Source organism: Loxodonta africana, chromosome 11 (genome assembly GCF_030014295.1).
Source record: "Loxodonta africana isolate mLoxAfr1 chromosome 11, mLoxAfr1.hap2, whole genome shotgun sequence".
Taxonomy (NCBI): Eukaryota; Metazoa; Chordata; class Mammalia; order Proboscidea; family Elephantidae; genus Loxodonta; species Loxodonta africana.
The window spans coordinates 101170700-101189865 of NC_087352.1; the positions used below are offsets into that span (position 1 = coordinate 101170700).

General features: G+C 45.3%; 1 protein-coding gene across 7 annotated transcripts in view; it reads left to right on the forward strand.

Moving 5' to 3' along the window:
- MTCL1 (microtubule crosslinking factor 1) overlaps positions 1-19166 on the forward strand; it is a 157065-nt gene that overhangs the window by 79717 nt on the left and 58182 nt on the right. For 3 of the 7 annotated variants that reach the window (XM_064294712.1, XM_064294709.1, XM_064294711.1), the window contains 3 exons: positions 11625-11684; positions 13292-13369; positions 17875-19164. In XM_064294712.1, coding sequence (XP_064150782.1) covers positions 11625-11684; positions 13292-13369; positions 17875-19164 — 1428 coding nt within the window. The remainder of the gene's footprint in view (positions 1-11624; positions 11685-13291; positions 13370-17874; positions 19165-19166) is intronic. The other 4 variants (XM_064294708.1, XM_064294707.1, XM_064294713.1 and 1 more) reach the window with 2 other exon arrangements.

Consider the following 19166-nt stretch of genomic DNA (forward strand, 5'->3'; position numbering starts at 1 on the left):
TGCTAACCGAAAGGTTGGCGATTCAAACCCACCAACAGCTCCATGGGAGAAGGATGTGTCAGTCTGCTACCGTAAAGATTTACAGCCTTGGGAACCCTATGGGGTAGCTCTACTCTGTCCCGTAGGGTCAGAATGGACCAGCGGCTGTGGGTTAATGGAGAGCAGAGTATTGTGTTTGCTCTTAATAATCATGATGCCAGGGGGCAAAACTCCCCACCTCCCCTAAGTCCCTTGAAGAATGTGCCCTAGTGAGGTGCATAGAGGCGGGGAGCTGAGTGGCCACTGCTTGGGGATGAGGATTACTAAGGATTTACCCAGGGGACACGAGCACTGGACGTTTCTGAGGCAGTTGGGTGGATGATTAATGGAGCAGAGCTGTGGCTCCAGATAACAGGATCTTGTGCAAATGAGGATCAGCAAGTCGCCCAGTGGGAGAGTGTCTCCTATACAAGCTGTCAGCCTGGGAAGGCAACTCCGATTGCAAGGTTCAATTTGCAACCCCCGAAACGTCCATTAGGCCCCTCTTTGTCCTTTGTATGAAGACGGTTTGATGATCCCCAGTAGCACAGAGCTAATTCGGCCTGGGGGTTAATCCTCCAGATTAATTTCCTGTTCTTGTCTGTCTCAACTGAGAGGCCACGGGCACAGCTCCAGACTCCATTACTTGTGGGTGAGGCTGGGCAAACGCAAGACAGTGTTAGGCTCATTGGGATTTGTGTGCGTGTGATTTTTTGGTTGTGTGTGTGTTTTGTTTTACTTTTCCATTATGGGTCAATTCTATTGCCCTTAAAAAGTAAACATCTTTTATGATTAGAAAAACAAAACCAAACAATAGATATATATATATATATATATGTATATAAAACCCCGTTGCTGTTGAGTCTTTCAGGTTTGCTATATGTTTGAAAATTTTCATAATAAAATATTGGGAAGAAAAAACGTAGACATAAGTTTTCATTTCAGCCATTAAAATTGATTACTAAAAATTTTAGTGACAGAAATTTTTTCATAAAATACCAGTCTCTTTTAAAATGCAGGATAAATACTAGATATTTAATACAATCTCAACAAGATAAGGTTTTTTGCATTTAAAGTGTTCAGAAACAAGTACACAAATGGTAACAGGTCTTATCAATGAGAATTTAGATTATGGGTGATTTTGTTTTCTGTATTCTCCCAAATAGTCACAATTAACCTATTAACCTGTTGCCGTCGAATGGATTCTGACTCATAGGGACCCTACAGGACAGAGTAGAACTGCTGACCTTTTGGCTAGTAGCCAGACTCTTAACCACTATGCCACAGGGTTTGTTTTACTAGGTCTGGTGGTACAGTGGTTACACGTTTGACTGCTAACCAAAATGTTGGCAGTTAGAATCTACCTGTCGCTCCTTGGAAACCATATAGGGCGGTTCTACTCCATCCTATAGGGTTACTATGAGTCGTAATGGACTCGGTAGCAGTGGGTTTATTTGGGTAGGGCCTCTCAGTGAACAGTGTTCTGTGCAATTAAAATTTTTAGTAATCATAATTTTAATGGCTGAAATTGAAAACTTATGTGCATGTTTTTTTTCCCCAATATTTTATTATGAAAATTTTCAAATATACAGCAAAGCTGAGTTTTTGTAGCTAACACCCCACTTGTGTTCACATTAACATTTACTACACCATATCTTTTCATCTATTAGCCCATCTTATTCTTGATGTACTTGAAAAGAAATTATGGATACCCATTCATTTCCCCCTAAATAACCAAACCAAACCAAACCTGCTGCCTTCTAGTCGATTCCTACTCATAGCGAACCTATAGGACAGAGTAGAACTGCCCCATGGAGTTTCCAAGGAGCGCCTGGTGGATTCGAACTGCTGACCTCTTGGTTAGCAGCTGCAGCACTTAACCACTATGCCACCAGGGTTTCCTCCCCCTAAATGCACATTGTTAACTACAGCTTAATATTTGTTTGCTTTTTTTTTGAGTTAATTTACTTTGCCCAGTGTTTTAGTTATCTGGTGCTGCTGTAACAGAAGTACCGCGAGTGGATGGTTTTAACAAATAGAAATTTATTCTTTCACAGTTTAGGAGGCTGGAAGTTCTAATTCAGGGCGCCAGCTCCAGGGGAAGGCTTTTTCTTTCTGTCGGCTCTGGGGGAAGGTCCGCATCGTCAATCTTCCCATGGTCTAGGAGCTTCTCAGTCCAGGGACCCTGGGTACAAAGGTCACACTCTGCTCCTGGCACTTCTTTCTTGGTGGTATGAAGTCCTTCTCCTCTTTGCTAGCTTCTCTCTTTTATATCTCAAAAGAGATTGACTCAAGATACAACCTAATCCTGTAGATTGTGTCCTGCCTCGTTAACATAACTGCTTCTAATCCTGCCTCATGAACATCATAGAGGTTAGGATTTACAACACAGAGGATAATCACATCAGATCACAAAGTGGAGGACAACCACACAATACTGGGAATGAAGGCCTAGCCAAGTTGACACACATTTTTGGGGTACACAGTTCAGTCCATAACACCCAGTTTTGACAAATGTGTGCATAAAATCTTACCAGTATAACAGTGTGCTCTTATTAAATGATGTTCAAAGTCTCATTGGAGGATCTTAAAGGTGTGAAGGCAGATCATTATGAATCAGGGTTAGAAGTCACTCAAAACTCGTTCATATGCTCGATTATTTGAAGACTAGAGAAATAAAGTACTAAATCTTTTCTCATGTTAGATGCATGTGAAGAAAAGTGAGTGATTCATTTTCTCTGAAAAGAGGACAATGTTTTTTCTTTAGATAATATTTTATTGTGTTTTCAGTCAAAGTTTACCCAGCAAATTAGGTTCCTCTTTAACAGTTACTACACAGATCATTCAGTGACAATTGGTTACATTTTTCACAGTGTGTCAACATTCTCATTAATTCCCTCCTGGGTGTTTCCCTTCCAGTAATCTGGCTTCCTTGTCCCCTTACTCTTTCATCTTTTCTTTAGAGTAATTATTGATTATTTGGTCTCATATAGATGATTTTTTACAGGTGCACAGTACTCACTGGTAATATTTTCTTTTTATTTTATGAGCCAATCTTTTATTTAGCTAAAAGTTGACATCATTGGGTAGTTGGGGTTCAAGATTTGTGGAGTATCTCAGGGAGATAGTTTCGGGCAGTCTTCTAGTCTCAACTGGTTGAGTAAGTCTGGACTTTTTAAGTTGTTTTCCACATTTTCCTCCAAGAGGGCAACATTGTTATGTATCACTTATTAGTATAATGTTTGGTTTTGTCTTATTTTTTAAAATACTTCTCACTGTTTTGTATTATTTCATTAGACTAGGAAATACTTAGCCTCTGTAGATGGGCTGGTATATTTTCTTCCAGTAGACCAGTAGTGGGCCAAGACCGGATTTTTGTTTTTTTTTTTAAACGCAGACCATGTCTTCAGCTCTGACAGGCAGATGGCATACATTCCCGTACATTTTTAACTTTATGAATGGTCAAGAAGCACGTCAGTATCCCTGCTAAGTCAATCAGTAGGCACTCTGAAACACGGGTTCTAGTGTGCTATTTTGTATCCTGTTTGGTGGTCTTGCCAAATGTCCCCACGTCTGTGCACAGGCAGAGAGTTGAGAGTCCTGAAATATTGGAGAACACTGTGGTCTCAGTGCAGTCACCGTTACAGTCTTCTGATGGTCACGATTTTCAGTTTTTCTTCTTTTTGCATATTAATGGTAATGACAGTTACTGTTTATCATCTTTAGGTTATTGCGTGATGTTTGAATCCATGCTACTGTGTTATGATGCATCTTTATGCCAACAGGAGTTTTGGCCAGCAATTTCCTGGTAACGTTGTTGGTTGCTGTCGAGTGGGCTCGGACTCATGGCAGCCCCATGTATAACAGAATAAAATGTTGCCTGGTCCTGTGCCATCTCCATGGTCCTTGATCTGTCTGAGCCCGTTGTTGAGGCTCTTGTTTCAGTCTATCTCACTGAGGGTTCCCCTTGTTTTCGCTGGCTAGGCTTTAAGATATATGTCAGGTTTTGAAATGAATCACCCACACCATATTGCAAAGCAAATGGATACCACCTTCCAGATTTGGTGGCATCGTTGTTATCGCTGTTGGGTGTGCTGCTGGTTCCGCCATTCCCGGTGGGCCCAGACCCCAGACAACGCACTCGTGAAGCCTCTGTTGCCCTCTCTCTTTGCCTTTCCTCTATGTCTTGGCAGCAGGGAGCCTAGGGCTGCCTGTTGCTGTTATGGCTGTACCTTTCTTTAGCTGAAGTCTCTCAGTATAACTTTCTCTTCTCATTTACTTTATGGTATTTTGTCTTCTGGTCATAGTTTTCTGTCTTATTCTTCCAAATAAGGACTTGTACTGTCTGCAGCCTCAAATCTTTTCAGAAATTATTTTAGTGCCAACAAATATTATGTCGTAGCTCTGAGGTATTTCATGAATATAGTAATTTGCAACCATTCCTATAATAGGCTTCAGCTATTTTGCTGAAGAAAGGCAGAGACTCTTTGGATAAGAAAACTCAGCAGTTTGGGGCTCAGAAACCCAGAGAAAAGAAAAAGAAAAACCACCTGACTCTTGGAGACAGGGCTGTGGAAGTCCAGTCCAGCAGTCTTGTGGGCAGGTGGGCGGTGACAGGTCCCAGCTCTGGAGTGGGTGCCGGTTCGAATCCATCACCAAGTTTAGGGGACCTTGAAATGTTACCTGACTTCTGACTTCTATGTTTTCCTTTTTTTTTTTTTTGGTCTGTTAACCAGTGATAGTGATATATGCCTCTCAGGGCTGTTACCAGAATTAAAGACGTGTTTTTAAAGAAAGAGTTCCTCCCGTCTGTCAGCTGGTTGTACTGTGCTGGCTTATGTGTTGCTGTGATGCTGGAAGCTATGCCACGAACATTTCAAATACCAGCAGGGTCATCCACGGTGGGCAGATTGCAGCAGAGCTTCCAGATTAAGACAGACTAGGAAGAAAGGCCTGGTGACCTACTTCTGAAAATTAGCCAGTGAAAACCCTGTGAATCACAACAGAACACTGTCCAGCATAATGCTGGAAGATGAGCGCCCTAGGTTGGAAGGCACTCAGAATACACACGGCTACAGCAGTGGACTCGAGCACACCAATGGTTGTGAAGATGGCACAAAAACAGGCAACATTTCATTCTGTTGTACATGGGCTCACCATGAGTTGGAGCTGACTCCATGACAACAACAGAGTTTAGCATTGTTCTTGCCTTAGTAAGTGCCCAACAAATGGTAGTTGTGAACATCATCATTGTCTTCCTAAACAGAGATATGGAAGAAAGGTTTGTTCCCATTGTAGTTTGGAGGGTTTCCCACTGAATCCAAGGCAGGTGGGTTATGTGTCTCAGGGTCCTGCAGTGTAACTGTGTGCAACAGACTGATGCGTGTGTGGAGTAAAGGGTACCAGTCTCCCTGGGGGAGGTTTAAAGGAAAGGTCCTTTAAAGGGACGCATGAATTAGAGGAAGGGGAAAGAGGCATTCTAGCCAAGATCCAGTGCTTCTAGTTGGAGGGAGAAACTCATAATTCTTATCCTTCAAATTTCCTAACATTTAAATGGGCCAAAGAATCTTGCTAACTTTCTCCTCAAAGTAAAAAGACCTATATACCTTTATTTCCTAAATCTGATTATATAACTGTGTGTGCTGTAACTCAGCCCAAGGTCAACTTTCTAAATAATAAGAAAATCTGTAAAAATTCTGAAAGTCATTTGCCTGTGTCTATCCCCACTTCCCCATCCTCACTCATAATTTGCAGTGTCCTAATTTGTATTCGAAGGAGCCCTGTTAACACAGTGGTTCAAGTGCCTGGCTGCTAATCGAAAGGTTCAAACCCACGAGCCACTCCGAGGGAGAAAGATGTGGAAGTCTGCTTCTGTAAAGATTACAGCCTTGAGAGTCCTATGGGACATTCTGCTCTGTCATGGAGGTCACTGTGAGTCAGAATGGACTCGACGGCAGTGGGTTAAATTTGTGTTTGCCTCCCTTAGTACCGACCTAAATTTTAAGCCCAAAGCCCGTCTCTGAAACACTTCAGCAATTGATAGCTTGTCAGTTTTTCTGAAGTTTCTTGGAAGGCACAGGCTAACTTAAGATAGGAAATGTTAAGAATTGACGTGAAAGTCCAAATAATTGCCTAACTTCCTATTTTACTTCATCACATTTATTACTCAGCAAACGCATCAGCCTTAGGTGGATTCAGTTTAGATTCACAAACCGTGTTTTCCTTTTCAGTAGGAACTTCGCGCTGATTTGTTGGCAGCTGACCAGACTACAAAGCCAGAGTAGCGTTAGTCAGCTGGCAGTTCCCCCATTCTGGGCTCAATTTATGTGATTGTCTACTTTCACCCTTTCTCTTAATTATTTCTTGGAAGAGACGGTCCACTGGGACTCTGAGTCATCCACAGGAGAGAGCTGGGCACGGGTTGTGCTCACACAGATTGTCCCGCACCTGGGACCTCTGAGCCATGTGCCCAGAGCACCCTGTACTCTGCAGGTGAGCCAGCGGGAGACGATGCGCCCCCTGCTGGTGGCGTGGCCTTTGTGGCTCCCTCCTCCTTTGCAGGGGGCTGTGTGTCTAAGGACCTGTGGTGTCGCTGGGTACCTGCCTGTTCCCCCAACCCTCAGTGGGCTTCCTGGTCTTTCTAGTCAGCCATGTAAGTACATGTTATGCCTGAAGGGCCAGGCCTATGAAAACAGTGTCAAGTCATGGCAGAGAGACCCAAGAAGAGAAGCAGAAATGGATGGGTGTGTAACTTCTGATGAACCACCACTGCACTCTACCTAGAAAAGAGTAAAAATTCCAATTTAACTGAAAGGAGTAGTACTCACTGCAGGAAACTGGGAGACTAAAAGCCACAAAGAAAGGTAAAATCAACTGTAATTCTATCACCTGACAGTTATCATTATTAACATTTTGTGATATATTCCACTAGTCCACTTTTCTAGAATATACATATCTATATGTATGTGTATGTATGTATGTGTGTGTGTATATATATATTCACATATGTACATATGTATACGTATATACCCATTGCCATCGAGTAGATTCCGACTCATAGCAACCCTACAGGACAGAGTAGAACTGCCCCATAGGGCTTCCAAGAAGCAGCTGGTGGATTCGAATAGCCAACCTTTAGGTTAGCAGCTGAGCTCTTAACGACTGCGCCACCAAGGCTCCATATATATATATATATAAATATTTTAACAAAACTGGGGCCACAAAATACATGCTGTTTGGAACCTATATTGTGAGCATTTCCTGCATCCTTAACTATTCCTCAAAAACGTCATTTTAATGCCTCCATAGCATTCACTCCCTCTGTAACAGGCCCTGTGTCAAGCATACCAGCAAAGCACATCAGTCTTTGCACCTGTCTCTGCATGCTCCCTAGGTATGCTCTTGGAGGAGAAGCTGCTGGGTCACAGCATATGCATTTTAAGGCTGCCTGGCCTTCCTGTCGCTGTGTGTACTTGCCCTCTATCCTATACACTGTTGACACAGGTCATACAAGTGAAAAAATGGTATCTCATTGTGTTAATGACTAGTAATCATGTTTGGAGCCCTGGTGGTGTAGTGGTTATGAGCTACGGCTGCTAACCAAGAGGTCAACAGTTCAAATCCACCAGCTGCTTCTTAGAAACGGTATGGGGCAGTTCTACTCTGTCCTCTAGGGTCGCTATGAGTTGGAATCGACTCGACGGCAGTGGGTGGGTATCTGTTTAGATTTTTGGTATGTGGATCTCACTACTTTTTTTCTGTATTAGCCAATTGTTCCACCAGCATATACCAAAATGGCCTGTTCTTTCCCTACTGGCTTAAAATGCTACCTTATCAATTGTTAAAATCTCATATACTTTCAGATCTATTTCTGAACTATTGATCTGTCTCTTCTTATACCAGCAACAAACCAGATTGTATTTCTGTATCTAATGTACACGTCTCTCCTCATTATCCTTCCTTTACGAAGTGTTCTTGGCTGTTTTCAAAAATTTATTTTTCTAGATTGGGGGTCAGCAACTTTCTGTGAAGGGCCAGATTGTAAATATTTTAGGCTTTGTGGGCCATATGGTTTCTGTCACAACTACTCAACTTTCCCAAAGCAGCCACAGATAATAGTTTAAAAGGCTGTTTTCCAATAAAACTTTATTTACGAAACAGGCAGCGGGTTAATTTGTTGCGAAGGCCATAGCTTTCCAACCCCTATTCTAGATGAATTTTGTAGTCGTTTTATCAAACCCTTCCTTCCTCTTAACATACATACACATACCCACATAAAATCCATGTGTGTATATGGGGGGGGATTTGATTAAAATTACATTTTACATATAAAATGATTTGGGAGAAATGTAACATCTTTACAACATATGGTCTTCCCAACAGGTAGCATCAAACATTCTTTTATGTCTTTCACCAAAGTTTTATGGTTTCTTTCACATTGGTCCTACAAATTTCTTACTAACTTTAATCTTTGAAATGTTTTTCATTTTGAATGGGATCTGTGTCGGGGTCCCATGGCTCCCCACGTATTTAGTGATTCGCCAGAAGGGTCACAGGACTCAGAGGCAGTCTTACTCATGGCTGCGTTATTAGAACAGCCAGCAAGGTGCCCAGGCAAGGGTTCCTGCTTCACCCCTCCAAGGCTCACACTGAGGGCACTCCATTTTCCTGAGTTGAAATGAAGTAACCCGCCAGTTGGCAGAGCTTGATAGAAACGTTTGTTCCTACTTCTGGCTTTTACCTCACTCCCTGATCCCTGTTTTTTTTCCCTGTGGGCAGCATCTGTTTTCCAATCCTCAGGAAAAAGTGATGAGGCACACAGCCCTCAGGAGCAAGCCTTCCTCCCTACCTTTCTTCTGTAAATCTTCCCTGTAGGGAGTCATCACAAACCTTTGTCTCCTTCAGCTCACTCAAAGGAAAGATACCCCCCACTGCAGCGGAGGACTTTTGGAAGACCTGCTGTCTATGATGGAAAACCCAACTATCCTGAAGCCACGCTTGACTTTACCTAATGGAGGAGGAGATTTCTCTTTGTAGTTGGCGTTGTTTTCACCAAAGAGGCTGGCTAGAATCCTTAGCTCCTTGATTCATTTTTTTTTAATTGTGCTTTAAGTGAAAGTTTCCAGCTCAACTTAATTTCTCATGCAAAAATTTATGCACACATTGTTATGTGACCCTAGTTGTTCTCTCTATAGACAGCATTCTCTTCTTCTCCACCCCAGATTTCCTATGTCCGTTTAGTCAGCTCCTATCCTTTTCTGCCTTCTCATCTTACCTCTGGATGGAAGCTGCCCATTTAGTCTCATGTATTTTTTATCTACTTAAGCTAAGAAGCACATTCTTCACAAGTATCATTTTATGTCTAACTACAGTCTAATCTTTGTCTGAAGAGTTGGCTTTAGAAATGGTTTTAATTTTGGGTTCCTCCTATTCTCAGTCAGACCATTAAGTCAGGTCTTTTTACTAGAATTTGAGTTCTGCACCCCACTTTTCTCCTGCTCCATCAGGGATTCTCTGTTGTGCTCCCTGTCAGGGATGTTGTTGGTGGTAGCCGGGCACCATCTAGTTCTTACTGGTCTCAGGTCGATGAAGTCTCTGGTTTATGTGGCCCTAGCCCTTTGATTCTTAAAGCCACTTCTGTATCTGGAGTTTGGTGACAAGCTGCCACGCCCTCTGTTGACCAGGGAGTGCCTGACGTACCATGCTGATTCTACCACTTTCTCCATTGCTTTGCCTTGAGGGCCTGCTCTCAGTTATGTGTTTATTTTCCAGGTATCCAAGCCTCCAGCCTGCTAGGGGTCAAAGGGCAGCTAAATTTCAGATACCAGGACAATAGTGGCCCAGTGGTAGAATTCTCACCTTCGGGATACCTGGGTTTGATTCCTGGCTGTTGCCCCTCTCACGCAGGCACTACCCATGTGTCAGTGGAGGCTTTCGTGTTGCCGCGATGCTGAACAGCTGTCAGTGGAGCTTCCAGACTAATGGACTAGGAGGAAAGGGTTAGCAATCTGCTTCTGAAAATCAGTCAGTGAAAACCCTGTGGATCACAATGGTCTAATCCCTGACAGATCGTGGGGATGACGCAGGACCTGGCAGCATTTCATTGTGCACGGGGTTGCTGTGAGTTGGGTGCCAACTTGAGGGCTGCTAACAACTACAAAAACAGATTTTAATTGTTGTTTAATCTGAAATTCCTTCAATAATTGGCAAGGCCTGGGATTCTGAGAGTAAAAAGCTTAAAATGCAGACAGTTAACTTAGTTAACTTAAATTCTAACTGATACAAGTGATCTGCACAGGATCCTCCTTTCCACACTGGTTTGTGTGGAAGAGGAGTGGAAGAGAGAGGCAAGGATCAGGGCCCTGCACCTGCCTCAGGATGAGATGCTGGAGGCCCAAGGTCATCACGCCAAGGTCATGATGCAGGATGGAGGTGGTGGCTGTCAGGGACAGTACGTGCCACCTTGGAGGTGCCAAGATTGGAGTGACGTCCAACAAAGCTGTACTTCACAGACTTTGCTCTGGCTTTGTCAGGGCTAACTTAATCTTTTCAGGTCTCAAATCCACTTTCTTCCCCTAGGATGCTTCCCTCTCTTCCTCCGGTCATTTCTTTCTGTCTTCACACTTTTCCTTAGGTGGGAACGATCCTGGTTCCCTGTTAATTATATCTCAGACAATCTTGGCCCGTTTATTAATATTCATGTTTATATTTGAGACACATTTTTAGTTTCTTGCCTAGAGCAGCTAAGGCACACCTGTGATCCATATCAACTCATTAGAACCCAGCCCATTGCGGGACACAGCCATGGCCAGCTCACACAGATACGGACATCATGATAGTGCTAAGCTTTAGTCATGGATTGGAATGGACTATCCGTGGAGAGGAGCCCCTGCGTGGTGCAAACAGTTAACACACTTAGCTGCTAACCAAAGGATTGGTGATTTGAGTCCACCTAGAGGTGCCTTGGAAGAAAGGCCTGGCAGTCTTTTTCTAAGAAACCAGCCACTGAAAACCTCATGGAGCACAGTTCTACTCTGACATAAATGGGGTCGCTAGGAGTTGGAATCTACTTGACAGCAGCTGGTTTTCTTTGTTTGCTTTTATTCATGCAGAGTTTTGCAACCTAAATTAGGTTTTCTCTATATAAACATGGGCCACCATTCTCCCTTTTTTACCACACTTCTATCTGGCCTTGTAGGCACCAGGGAGAATTAATGAATTTTGATATTAGCCCAAACAAATATTAGGAAGGTAAACAAAAACAAAGGTAAACAGAAGTTTAAAAAAAAAAAAAAGGAAGGTAAACAGCTCTAGAAATATTGCATATCTATGTTCAAAACTTCCTGCCTTTCTTCTTGTCTTCTCTCTACTGTTATAAATTATCCAGACCACCCTTCTTTTCATTAAACATGAATAATTGAAAAATACCCCAAGTACAGTAATACGTATTTAAAGCCCCTTAAGATTCCAGGCCCTCACCAGACTTATTCAACTGTATGTAAACGTTGACCTTAAGTCCTTTCTTGATTCCAGTGAAGGGAAGTGATCACGGCAGTCGATCAGGTGCCTGGCTCTCAGTAACACAGTGTTGTTTCGATCTATTTCAGAGTTCTCTGAAAAGAAGAGGCAGTCGGGAAATGCACAAAGAAAAGAAAATTTTGAACCAGGTAAGCGGAGGTTTTATGTCCTCTACCGAGTTCTGTCATGTAGGGTTGCTATGAGTTGGAATTGACTCAATGGCACACAGCAACAAACAACAGTGGGAAAAATCACCTCATCTTGAATTTTCTCAAAAACTTTTAACTTTACCTTTAAAACGTTCAAAAGAAACATCACCTGTGAAAAGATTTGGAGTCTTTCAAAACCTCCATCAAATAAAAATTTTTCCTTCCAAACCCTCTTTCTGCCAATGAGAAGCTGATGATTTTCTTCAGGAAAAGAGAAACAAACTGGCTGTGTGTAAAACGTACCAAGATGCAGCTTGTGGGTCTGCCAGAACTGAAAACTGCTAAGAAGTGTGCTGGCCCCCGCGGCCACTCACCTGGTACAGTAACACAGCTGCTGTAGCGTTGGTCATTCATAAGGCATTGTTTCAGAGTGTTGGCTTCTGTTTAATGAAAATGGTGAACATATCTTAGGTTGCTTTTTTTTTGAAGTAAAATATTCCAGCTGAAAGATGGTAAAATCTTAGCCTTTTTCTGAACACGTACGTTTGCTCTTCAGAACTTTTCTGAAAAGTTGTTTTACTGGATTCCTTTCTTCCTTTTTTTTTTTTTTTTTTTGTAATTTCTGCTAGTATTAGGTGTTAGAGAGAACAGAGCCTTTATTGGGATATCAGCTCACTAAGCTCTCCGAGCAGGTAGTAATTAGAGCGGCGCCTGAGTCCGTGGAACTAAGCTCAGTCGCAGTGCTGCCCCGTCCCTTTGTGAACTCCGGATGCCATGATTTCTTTTGGCTTCTCCGTTCTCCAAGCACGCTGCTCCCCATACTGCCGTTCAGGGAGGGCCTGGCAGCGGGGAACAGCAGGAATGCCAGGGATTAACTTCTTTCTTACACCCTTACCCACGTTTTTTCTTACACCCGCTCTACTCCCCAAATCTCACCTGGAATCCACTAATGCCAGGGAAGTAAAATCTGCCGTCCCACTTCAGGCTGCTGAAACCTTCCTCGGCTTAGGGCATACTTTTAACTTACTCTTCATCAATGAAACCTTTTCTTGTTTTTTTAATCATGCTTTAAGTGAAAGTTTACAATTCAAGTCAGTTTCTCATACAAAAGCTTATACACACATTGTTATGTGACCCTACTTGCTCTCCCTGTAATGTGACAGCACACTCCTCTCGACCCCGTATTTCCCATGTCCGTTCAACGAGCTCCTGTCCCCCTTTGCCTTCTCATCTTGCCTCCAAACAGGAGCTTTCCACATAGTCTCACGTGTCTACTTGAGCTAAGACGCACATTCCTCACCAGTATCATTTTATATCTTATAGTCCAGTCTAATCTTTGTCTGAAGAGTTGGCTTCAGGAGTGGTTTTAGTTTTGGGCCAACAGAGTCCAGGGGCCATGTATTCTGGGGTCCCTCCAAGACCTTTTCTTTAAAGAGTTACGACTGCCCTGTTGGGAAGTGCACAGCCTGGAGTCTCATTCACCTGTTGGGTGACACAGGCTGAGACCTGAGCCTCGCTCCTGGGGCTCTGGAAGTACACCGTGGGTGGTGGGGTTAAGCTGCTCTGCTCTGTCTGCGGTGTTATTGAGAGGAGGAGTTTCTGTTCAGCAGAATGGTGGAGTGGAGCGCCTTGGGACCTGCAGGTCTGCAGCCAAAACTCAAAGGAAACTGGTGCCCCAGCGCAAGGTAGGAACAAGAGCAGTCCACCTGCTTGGGGTGCTGGTTAGACAGCAGACTTGCAAGCCAAAGAATATATACCAACACTGATATATTTCTGTTGCTTGGCAAGGCCTTTTGCAGCTGCTGGTGGTGGTGCTGGTGGTCTTGTGTGTGTTCTCCCCTCCATGCCATGCTTGTACCCTCTGCCCGCAGAAGGGAGAATTCATGTGGAAAGTTTGACTCAGCCTTCTGCTCTCCTCCTGCATTCCTGGAGCTAGCTGATCTCTGGACACCAGAGCTTGATATCCCTAAGCTCAGGATACAGCATGGTGATTAGAGATTAGACCCCTCCCTTAGAGTCTTGGCAGAGTTTTTGAAGTCTGTAATTACAAGGTAAGATGGGTATCCGGCCACCTACTATTTGAGCGAGGCTGCGGTTCTCCCGTCTTAGCAATGGCTTCCCCACTTAGAAGAGGCTGAGCACAGCTTCCCTCCAGCCACCCTCTCCCCACAGGGACTCCAGAAGTGCCCTATTTTCAGGCCCCTCCACCAGGTGGACCATGTCCAACCCTTCATTAAGGAGACACATGCTCCCTAGGCTTCAGAGATTGTCTTTCTTTCGGAGACCGCTTTGGTCTTGGTGGCAGGGCTAGTGCACAGGTGCTAAGTAGGAATGGCAGCAGGCTTCAGTCCTGTGGTAGAATCCCTGCTCTTTCTGTAGTCTCTTTCTCTAAGGAACAAGAAGCATTTTTGGACATGTTATCAGTTCTCAGGAAGCCCCGGTAGTGTAGTGGTTAAAAGCTACAGCTGCTAACCAGAAGGGCGGCAGTTCAAATCTACCAGGTGCTCCTTGGAATCTCTATGGGGAAGTTCTACTCTGTCCTGTAGGGTCACTGTGAATTGGAATTGACTCAACAGCAGTAGGTTTGTTTTTTGTCTTTGTTTTTTAATCAGTCCTCAGGTCATCTACAAATCAGACCCTCCTTAGGGTATGTTGTGGAGTCATGCTTTTGTAACTGCCCCTTTTGGCAACCCTGACAAAGAAGTGGGTTAACTTTAAGTAGATAAGTTGTTCTGGCTGTGGGGAGGGGATGGTAGGCACAAGGTTCAAGGTTTCCAAAAATCAAGGTGATTTGGGGGCTCTTTGGGATCGTCTTCTGTTTAATGGGTGTAGATAAACCTCCCGAGTGGTCAGAGCCCAGGTTCCATGTGCTTCTGAGACCCTACCTGCTGCCCAAATTTCTCGGTTCCACTTGTGGGGAAAGACCCTCAGGAGAGATCACCTGAGACCCCCTGCTCAAGACTCGAGGCGACAGGGGGACTCCCAGTTTGAATAAAAGTTTCTGTCCTTGTCGCCACCTGCCCCACCCCAGCGTTCACTTGGACACCAGCCCCTCCATTTGCAGGTGTCCTTGTAAATAGAGTCAGGGCACTGGTCACAATGTGCACCACGGCCACACTTTGATGCCTTGTTGGAGTCCCAAGCTTGCGGTGGACAGAGCGGGGAGCAGTTTCCCTGCGGCTGGTTCCTGTTCAGTGGCTCCTTCAGCCATTCTCAGACATGAAAATGCATTTCCCTGCTTCAAAAGTGAAGATAGAATTGCTTGGGAGATTTTAGACAGTGGGATAAACAAAGGCCGTCAGGTTAGTGATGGGGCTGGAGACCTCTCCATCTTCCCGCCCCAAGCATTTAACTCCCAAATGAATTCATTTATAAAGGATTAAAAATCGGTCCCCACTAATATGTATTTTAGCTTGATTTAAACTCCATGCTTCATGTGAACAACGGAGAAATGTCTGTGGTTTTTGGATTTCTTGCAGATCTAATGTTCAACAGAATATTAAAAAAGGTGCTTTTGATTGTTTTGGTTTTGAAAGTTCTAGGAAGCTGGGGTTGTTTAAAAGTAACATGCCAATTTCTGTATACAGTAGATACACTGTCAGTATTTACTGAATGAATGAGTGAATCAGCATATACACCAGCATGCTTTTCCTTCAGTGTTAGGATGAAACCCGATGTGTGTCTTTATAGCCCGTGTACTCTTCTTGTAACCCGGACCCTGACCCTCACAGCCATGATGAGAGCACATTAGAGTTTTGAGTGAGACAGGCCTTACTTCTCATTAGTCAGAGACACTGTTTTCATGTCTTCCTGACCAAAGCCAAACAAAATCTTTAATGTGATAAGTTCTTAAAACGTGAAAGTGTTTACTTATCTACCAATGATACATACAACCCTCCCAAGGCACAGAGAGAAAAAAGCTGAACTCCCGCTCCTTTCCCCAATGTTAAGTGTGTTTCGGTCCAAGAAGAAAGTTCATTCCGGGTGCTAAAGTGGCGATTGACCATTTACAAGCCGCCTCGCTGTACCTGTTTCATTTGGCCTTCACAGCAACCTTGGTGCCAGGGCACTGGTTTCATGGTTGGTCTTAGATTGCTCCTTGAGTCTTCTTTGTCAATGTCATCTTTTTCTTTTGTTTTGTTTTTTCCCTTTCCGTCAGTTTTTGATGAGGGAGGACAGGTCAAGGCAAGGTGGAAGGTGGAAAGTTGGGAGGCTCTGAGGGAGGACTTTCACTCTCTTCCTGCCAAATGGCATATGTGCTGCAAGAATGCAGCAGAGGACCGGCCGTAGTCTCCGAGTGTGAAAGCTGCATCGACTCTCAGGCCATGGAGCACAAGTGATCATCTGGAGAGGTCCTGGGAGAGCTTACTTGCTCTGGAGACTGGCTGACAGCCTGGAGAACCCGGTTTGACATGTGTCTCCTCCCCTGGGACTGATGGGGTTGGAACAGTGCAGAGTGTGCTGTTGGTACGTTTCTCTGCCTGGGGAGGGGAGCCTATGTGAAGTCCCCTTTTGAAACTTCTGCCAGCCAGTATAGTAGGAGTGATTCATGACATTGGTCATTTTCCCCACTCACTGAGTGTGAGTAGTTAAGTGTTTGTGTAAGACCAAAACAGAGAGTTCATACAGCTCAGAGGTTTGAGACCTGCACCAATAATGTAAAGTTGGCTTTCCAATCTGTTAAAAAATGCCTCTTGGACCACAGCTGAGAGGTGTGGGCTTTTACTAGCAGAGGGTCTGTGCTTCAGTGACCCTCCAGAATCTTCTGTATTCTGATGAGAACCGCTTCTCAGAAGATCAGACGCTCAACTCCTAACCTTGGGATTCTGAGTTTAATTTCCTGCTTGTTACAGTGACCAATGGGAAAGGACCGTAACCACAGCCTCAGAAGTCATACTTGTGTGGCAAAAGGTTGTGAGTCCCCAGTGCTTAGGTTCAGGGCCTGTCAGAGCTGGTGGTTTTTAGCATCTCCACCTCCCAAACACAGGCATGCATCCCATCTCATTTTTTGTCCACGTATCCTTGTGATAAGCTGGGGGTGAAGCGACTAGAAGGGAGAGAGGTGAATTGAGTTAGCTCAGGTACCTCAACAAATCTGTGGAAAGCTGGGCCATGATTCAATGTCACCTGACACCGCCATCCTAGATGGCTTTGTGGATTGCTGAGCAGTTTGTGTGAGGACTCTGCGCTCTGGAAGGAGTAAGAGGCCACGGGCTAAAAACAGCAGTGGCTTTCCCACTCGTCTGCACCCACCTTCGTATTGCATTGAGCAGATCTGCTCCAAAAGCCCTTTTTAAAGTGTTCAAAAGCAAAGATGTCACTTTGAGGACTGAGGTGCACCTGACCCAAGCCATGGTGTTTTCATTGACCTCATATCTATGCAAAAGCTGGACAATGGATAAGGAAGACCAAAGAATTGATGGCATTGGCAAAAAATATTGACTATACCAGAAGACCGAACAAGCCTGTCTTGGAAGAGGTACAGCCAGAATGCTTCTTAGAAGCTTGGATGGTGAGACTTTGTGTCACATACTTTGGACATGTTATCAGGAGGGACCAGTCCCTAGACAAGGACATCGTGCTTGGTAAAGTAGAGGGTCATCAAAAAAGAGGAAGACCCTCCACGAGATGGACTGACACAGTGGCTGCAGTGATGGGCTCAAGCATAGCAACGATTGTGAGGATGGCACAGGACCGGGCAGTGTTTCATTTTGTTGTACATAGGGTTGCTGTGATTTGGAACGGACTCAACAATACAACAACAAGAAGGTTCAGCAAACAGTTCTGCCTGTTTTACTGATGCTGACCAGGTTGGACTCACAAAGTAATTAGGATCCCCACATTATGGCTGGGTGTTGGAATTTCATTTAATTTTCCCCTTTTTCACTCATAACTTGTGTAATGGTTTTCATGTGCATTTTTTTTTTCTAAACTAATTTTTGGTTTCCTTTGTTTCTGTGACAAAGCAGGGAAGCAATAGGCATTGAGTATGTCCCCTCCACAAAGCCCCCAGCTTCCTGTGCTTCGTCCTGGCTCCTTTCTACATGTAACTCGACAGCACCAACGGAAAGAGTGTGTGTGTGCGTGCATGTGTTTGTGTGTCTTGGGGAGAGGTGCGAGGGAAATCATCAGAAACACTGACATGTAGTATTTTCAAATAACCTTCTCTTGGGCTGTGCTTTCCTGGCAGGACGACAGTGCTGATCTGAAGTGCCAGCTTCAGTTTGCCAAAGAGGAAGCCTCCCTGATGCGCAGAGAGATGGCCAAGCTAGGGAGGGAGAAGGACGAGCTGGAGCAGGAGCTGCAGAAGTACAAGTCCCTCTATGGCGACGTGGACAGCCCCCTCCCAACTGGGGAGGCCGGCGGCCCACCCAGCACCAGAGAGGCGGAGCTGAAACTGCGGCTCAAGTTGGTGGAGGAGGAAGCCAACATCTTGGGCCGCAAGATTGTTGAGTTGGAGGTGGAGAATCGAGGCCTCAAAGCGGAAATGGAGGACGTGAGGGGCCAGCATGAGCGTGAGTGTGTGAGCAGGGACCACCCCCCAAACATTCCTACCTCACCCTTGGCCGACTCCGCTGAGTCCTCGTCGGAGCTGCGCCGACACCTCCAGTTTGTGGAGGAGGAAGCGGAGCTGCTCAGGAGGTCCATCTCCGAGGTGGAGGAACACAACCGGCAGCTGACCCACGAGCTGAGCAAGTTCAAGTTTGAGCCGCGGCCAGAGCCGGGGTGGCTAGATGAGGGTGCTGGCCGGGGTGGAGGCGTAGGCCTCCCACTGCAGGAGGAGCTCAAGTCAGCACGGCTACAGATCAGCGAGCTGAGCGGGAAAGTGCTGAAGCTGCAGTACGAGAACCGCGTGCTGCTGTCCAGCATGCAGCGCCACGACCTGGCCACGCACCTGGGGCTGCGCGCCCCAAGCCCCCGTGACAGTGATGCGGAGAGTGACATGGGCAAGAAGGAAAGTGATGGGGAGGAAGGCCGGCTGCCCCAGCCCAAGAGGGAGGGCCCCATCGGTGGTGAGAGTGACTCAGAGGAGACCTTTGAGAAGACATCAGGCTTTGGGAGTGGGAAGCCCTCTGAGGCCAGCGAGCTGTGCTCTGCCGCACTCATGCGGGTCCAAGAGGACTCCGAGTGCCTGGTGAACATAAAGCAGGAGGCAGAGCGGCTTGGGCGCACAGTGGAGCGCCTCATCACTGACACCGATGGGCTGATCTGCAATGCCACCGAACCCAGTGTCCAGGGTAGCTGGGAGGAGCCTGAGCTGTTGGGCACCATCAACTCCAAGATGAAGGCTTTCAGGAAGGAACTGCAGGCCTTCCTGGAGCAGGTGAACCACATTGGGGACACCTTGAGGGAGCATCTAGAAGACCTGGCCCCCCTGCCCCACCTCACCGAGTCCTCCAGCTTCCTCTCCACGGTGACCTCCATGTCCCGGGACTCCCCCATTGGGAACCTGGGGAAGGAGCTGGTCGCAGACTTGCAGGT